Raw genomic sequence first — 6,000 nt, forward strand, 5'->3', positions numbered from 1 at the left:
GGTTGGATAGTAAAACCTGGTGCACGGGGTTGCCACGGCGGCACATCACGAGAGTCTGTCGCGAACCCAATTGAATAAATCAAGTGTGCTGCGATTGCCTATTGTATATGTTAGTAAAACAATGTCAAATTGTCTGAAATTCTTTCCCTGCTTCGGTGCGCCAGATCAAGCGAGGGCTAAATTCCCCCGTATGACGTACGTGGAGATGAGAGCAGGGATTTGAGGTTTGAATTGACCATGTTTGCAAAGCCTTCAAATAGTCTCACTGGGATCCTCTAATTTACCCTCATCATTTGTTTCAAATTCATAGTACGGTTGGCTGGCTGACGATTCTAACTAGCTTTGCTGGCAAAGCGTAATAAGGTTATAATTCCCTAATGCTCAATCTCAGAAAAAGGGCAAAATGGTCGGATGGAGAGGGAGACCGACGGAGAGGCCCAAACAGGCAGACGTCCTAATGAGAGCGACATCAAAAGGGAGGAAGCCCGAGCGATATTGCAGGGGGGCGCCGACCCCGGTGATAAACGCGGCGCGTCAGGCGAGGGGTAAATTGGGAGCCGGGGCCACCCAGAGAAACAGACGAGCCGAAGGGAGGCGGGGAGGCTACCGCAGATTATCCGGGCGCTTAAAACTTAAAGCCTCGCAAAGTCCCCTCTGGGGCTTTGACAAACTCCATAAACAAACTTAAAGCACCGCATCTGTATCCAAAAGCCGCTTTATTGTGGTGCTCTCCTGAACCCCCTCCACCCTCTCTCTCTCTGGCTCTGTGGCTTTTAATATGGAGCATCTTGTCAATTAGGCGCCTGCGTGTGGCAGCATTTACGGCGTAATTCACCAGGGGCGTGGTTGATTGAGGTACCGTGCAGTGCATCCACAAAGACAATGTGGGAAAGTTAGCGAGTTTGATCAGTGTGTGTGTGTGTGTGTGTGTGTGTGTGTGTGTGTGTGTGTGTGTGTGTGTGTGTGTGTGTGTGTGTGTCTGTGTGCGTGCGTGCGCGCGTGTGTGTGCGTTCCCGTTTGCCGCCCGTGTGTGTTTGCGTGAGAGATGGGGAAAAGAAGCTGAGGGATAATTTTAGTCGACGCTGTCGGGCAGCTTTGTCGGATTGGAAGTTCATTAACATGTCTCCCGATGTTTTGATGAGCTGATGGAGCCCGGATAGAGGACGGGAGACGCCGGAGCCGATTCAGATCACACTCCCGCTTTCTTAGAGGGAGAGAGAGAGAGATTGAAAGGCAGAGGATGGTGAGGGCGGAGGGAAGGAAAGAAGGAAATCGGGCGAGAAGGCCGACAATATAAAATTATGAAGAAAGAGAAAGAGAGCAAGAGAGAGGGAAAGAACGAATGAAATAAATCAAACGATTAAGCGCTCAATCAAACGCTGAAGAACGAAATGAAAGAAAGAAATCCAGCAATCACCGCAGGAGAAAGAAGGAAAGAAAAAAAAGAAAAGTAACGAAGAGAAAAGGCGAGAGCGTAAAAACAAAGACGGGTATAACGAATAATATCCAAAGAGAGAGGACGGCCCATCTGCAGTCCGCAGGGAGGCACGGCAGAGGAAAACGCAGAGGACAAAACAGAACCTGAGAGGGAGAGACGAGACCAAACATAAAAACCTCCGCCTTCCCCGCCCCGCCCCCCCCCCCCTCACCGTCCGTGGAGCAGCCGGTGGAGCCGTCGCTGGAGCAGTAGCGCATCTCGATCCTTTGCCGTCCCACCTCCAGGAGCCCGGGGTCCGGGATGCGGGCCTTGCACGTGTAGCGGAAGCGCTGCTCGTAGTGTCCGCCGTTGTCGGAGATGTTGACGGGGGTCCACGGGGTCCAGGGCGTGGTCTTCTTCAGGTCGGGGCAGGGCAAGGTGTTGCACGACTGGTACTCCTAAGAGGGGCACACAGGTAAGACGGGACGGATCAGGGATCGGGGCCCTGTGATTATTTTCAGGGGAGTTATCTGATTTAGCATTTTAACTTTTTTTTTTTGCATTAACATGGCTCTAACTTTACCCCTTGATGTGTTATGTGGTCCACGGAACTAATTCCTACACATCTTTGTATTATTTGAGAACAGGGCGATCGGGCGATTTGAGAGGCTGGGCTTCAGAGCCTCGTTGAAACGAGTGGAGAACCTCAACTCCATTTGAAACAGCACAAACTTAATTGAGCCAGGGAAGGTGGAACTCCAAATAACAACGTATACGTCACGGTCAATGTGAGCCCTCCGCCCACTATCGGTGGATGAAGATTGAGGTAAGGAGAAAAAGTGTCGACCACTTCATTTGTCTCAATGAGGCGCTCTAGGGGGCGTGGACAAAGAGTTTATCGGTTGTATGTCACAGTCAAATAACCCCCCTTTTCAGACACGGAGAAGTAGGAATTGGCTTTATGGGTTACATAACAAATCGTGGGGTACTGTTTCGGCCATTTTAATGATGAAAAGGGGTGGCATTCCACTTATTCAAACAAATATAATTAAGGCAATTGCTATGGTTGTAATTGAGACCGTTTCTGCCATTTCTGACATGTATCCACAGTCATGAAACAGTAGTGGTAAGTAATGGCTGTACTGTATTCAAAAATCTCTGCTGCAAAAAACGGATCCTATTGAAAGCCTCCGGTGCATCTGTCCTGATTGCGGTCATGTCCGGCATGTGTCCTCAAGCCATATTCCCATGCCGGTTCTCATCCCACTCCTGGCCTCCAACTCTCTGACCCCACCCGGACTCCGCCTGCCACAGGATGCGTTCCCATTAGGTGGCCTGCTGAACATGGCACGAGGAAAACAAGCCGGGCACAAAATGTCATTGATCAAGTTTCATTTACGACCGGTGGGGAGGGGGAAACTAGACGTTGTGTGGGCAGGGCTGAATACTGGAGTGGCACACAGAGGAATATGAGTGATAACGAAGAGGGGACGAATTAGCGAGAGGGTAGGTGCAGGAAGGATAGAGTGAGTGGTAAGGTGGAAGATTAGGAGGAAAAAAGAAAAAAAGAAAAAATGAAAAACTCTGCGCCTGGCATCGGTGAACTGACAGAAAATAAATATAAGGGGAGGAAAATCCAGCACTGCAGGCACCGAGAGCCAACGTCAACCTCTTGAGAAACAGCCACGAGTGGATATTTCACCTCAACTCCTTTTCGCTGCCGTAATTTCTTGGACTAGCGGATGAAAAACATTCTGCTTTCAGTGGCATCGTATTTATTGATACGCTGAGACTGCTAAACATAATGGGCGGGTTAATGGGCGGCCTGGCCCCCCGTTTTAAACCCAAGCTAAACAAATAAGGAGGTAGAGCCAGAGACCGGCTGGAGTAAATCACCTCGCCGTTCACGGACGGGGAGGTGAGGTGGGCTGCCATTCGCTCCTCACCGCTTGTTTATTTATGCTGAATAGGCCTTGAGTGACTGCCAGACCTTGACAAAATAAAGATAAGAATTTCTGTGGCACATCCATCAGCCTGTCACGAGGGGCCGGCAGGCGGGTCAGCGGAGAGAAAGAGAGCTCTGACATTCTTCGCTGCTCTACTTTTCAGTTACTCTTTCCGACCCCACCCCCTACCCACGTCTCACTTTTTTTAAGCATTTTTCCAACCCCATGGTGAGGTGGAGGTGCCAGAAAACGCCGCAACTGACAGCAGTCTCACCGCCACTGATCGCGACCCGACAGGAGGACCTGCCCCACGTCTGGTCCCAGGACCCACACAGGCTTCGCCGGGTCCCAAGCCCGTTATGGCTCCCCAGAGGGTAATGTCCGGGGGGTTTGCTGCGTTAGTGACCCTGGACCCCCACGGGATGCGACGGAGCCCCAACCATTCCCCTCCCGGCCATCAGGAGGGGACTCCACCGACTCATCGGAGTTGCGGGACGCCCCTTTTCTTTCCTGTACGGTTCCCCTCCTGCCAGCCCGAGGTAGCGTGGACGCCTACCAGCCGGGTCCTGTTGTGCTGCGGGACGCTATCTCCCCTTCCTCCGCTGTCGCCTCTCTGTCCCCCGTCAGCTCCCAGGGAGGCATCCACCGCAAGCCCATAGACAGCTGCTGAAATGCCTTGGCATGGATGCTGGTGCTGTAGGCGACCCGGCCACGTTAGGGGGGACTGCCCCATGATCGAGGTTGTCACAGGTGCTGTGGGTAACTGGTCCGCCGGGCCCCTCACCCGGTTGGGAAGGGTAAGAGTACAAGGGGGGTAGACATTGGGCTTTGTTGGACTCTGGCTGTTCTCAGAAGGTGATCCAGCAAGGCCTGGTTCAACCTAGGGCTTTGGTGGAGGCGTCACGGGTGGAGATTCGGTGTGTGCGTGGGGATATCATGACGATGGTGCGGCTTGAAATTCGTAAAGGGGAAAAGGCATAAGGTGAAGACTGCAGTTAGCTCTCGCCTGTCGCACTCCCTGATTTTAGGTCCGGATTGGACAGGGTCTGACGCTTTAATGAGGGAGGCTGGGTGAGTGCGGCACGGTTGGGAGGGAAACGGGAGTGTTGCATTGTGCGCGGCAACGCTGAGGGGATTTTAATGGTTGGAGCGGAGGAGTCCCCAGTGGGGCTTCCTGGTCCCACTGGTCTCCTCCATGGATAATTTTCCTCTGGAGCAGTCGTGGGACTATACCCTATGCATGGCCTTTGAGCAGGTAGTTAAAATCAATGACGAATTGGCGTGCCCAGACGCTGCGCTCAAACACCCATATTTCTCAGTGATTAGGGACAGGTTATATAAAGTGAGCCGTGACAGGAGAGAAAATGACACAGTTGTTTGTTCCGAAAAGCTGCCGGGAAATTATTTTCCAGCCCGATAACAATAATCCACACCATACCAGCTTGAGCTCACCATAACCACCTCGGCCACGATAAAACACTGCAGCGGATAATGGCTCGCTTCTATATGACATTTGGGCAGATGTGCGTATGGTGTGCCGCATGTCCCGAGGCGGTGCCATTTTGCAGTATTACGGCCAAAAGTGTGGCGCACTTTATGAGGTCAAGTGGTCGGACAGGGGCAGGGTGACTCAGATATGCAGGTGTCTGTGAGGGGATAAGTTGGGGCGAGAGGTTCCAAAAACAATCGATCCCACCCCGGCCCTTTCATGTAATTACCTCTCGCCCTGCCAGAGCGCTGACGTGGCCACATTACAATGGCAGGTTTCTGATTTTTCCCATCTGTCAGGCCACACGTTTCTCAGACACCACCATGTGGAGACAACCCCAGGGGTGAAAGTACGCTCCCCACTATACTGTCTGCCCTGAAGGTAAACGCAAAGTCGTGCAGGCAGAATTGAAGACTTCTGAGTAGACTACTGAACGATGAGCGCGGTGTCGAAATTCGATGCGTATCCGATGGCCCAGGTCGATGAACTCCTTGACTGGTTAGGCACGGCTCAATTTCAACACTGGATTTGATCAAGGGCTACTGGCAGATCCCCTTGTCGCCAGAGTCCAAGGAAAAATCGGCTTCACGGCCTCAGTTGGGCGGTGGGGATATGTGGCAGACAAGGGGGTGCGCCACGGCACAGCTTCACCGGGTCCGCCTAATCAGCCTCATTAGCGCTGATTGGTCGGACCCGGCTGGAAGAGCTTTCTTATGTGTTGTTTTGTCTTGCAGTGGGGATGGCACGGTGCAAGACGCTGTGAGCCCGCTGACCGGGCCATGGCCGAGCTGAAACCCCGGACTAATTAATCCTTCTATTTGATGTTCCTGTTTTGACCAGCGAGCCTTTCTGTATTAATTAAGACCCCATGTCACTGCCGGAAAGACTCCCTCCCCAAACCTGTACCTCTGGGTGAAACTCCCACACTAGATTGTTCTAGATGTTTATTTCTTATTTTGTTTCGAGCCACAAACTACCCACAACTCTCTTTATCTCCCCTCTCGCTCTCTCTCCAAACTTTTTCCCTCTTCCAATTTATAGTCTATAAATCTATATCTGCATCTTTCACAGCTCTCTCTTTGCCGTTTCCTATCACTTCCTCCATCGACTCTCTCCCTCGGTTTCTGTCTCGCTCCGTCTCTTATCGC

The 6,000-nt window shown here is 52.0% G+C and overlaps 1 protein-coding gene across 1 annotated transcript in view; it reads right to left on the bottom strand.

The window, feature by feature from the left end:
* The window catches only part of sema5a (sema domain, seven thrombospondin repeats (type 1 and type 1-like), transmembrane domain (TM) and short cytoplasmic domain, (semaphorin) 5A), a 136,960-nt gene that overhangs the window by 21,683 nt on the left and 109,277 nt on the right, over positions 1 to 6,000 (bottom strand). The window contains exon 16 of the mRNA XM_080019970.1: positions 1,650 to 1,875. Within this exon, the coding sequence (XP_079876096.1) occupies positions 1,650 to 1,875 (226 nt within the window). The remainder of the gene's footprint in view (positions 1 to 1,649; positions 1,876 to 6,000) is intronic.

Source organism: Zeus faber, assembly GCF_960531495.2.
Source record: "Zeus faber genome assembly, chromosome: 19".
Taxonomy (NCBI): domain Eukaryota; kingdom Metazoa; phylum Chordata; class Actinopteri; order Zeiformes; family Zeidae; genus Zeus; species Zeus faber.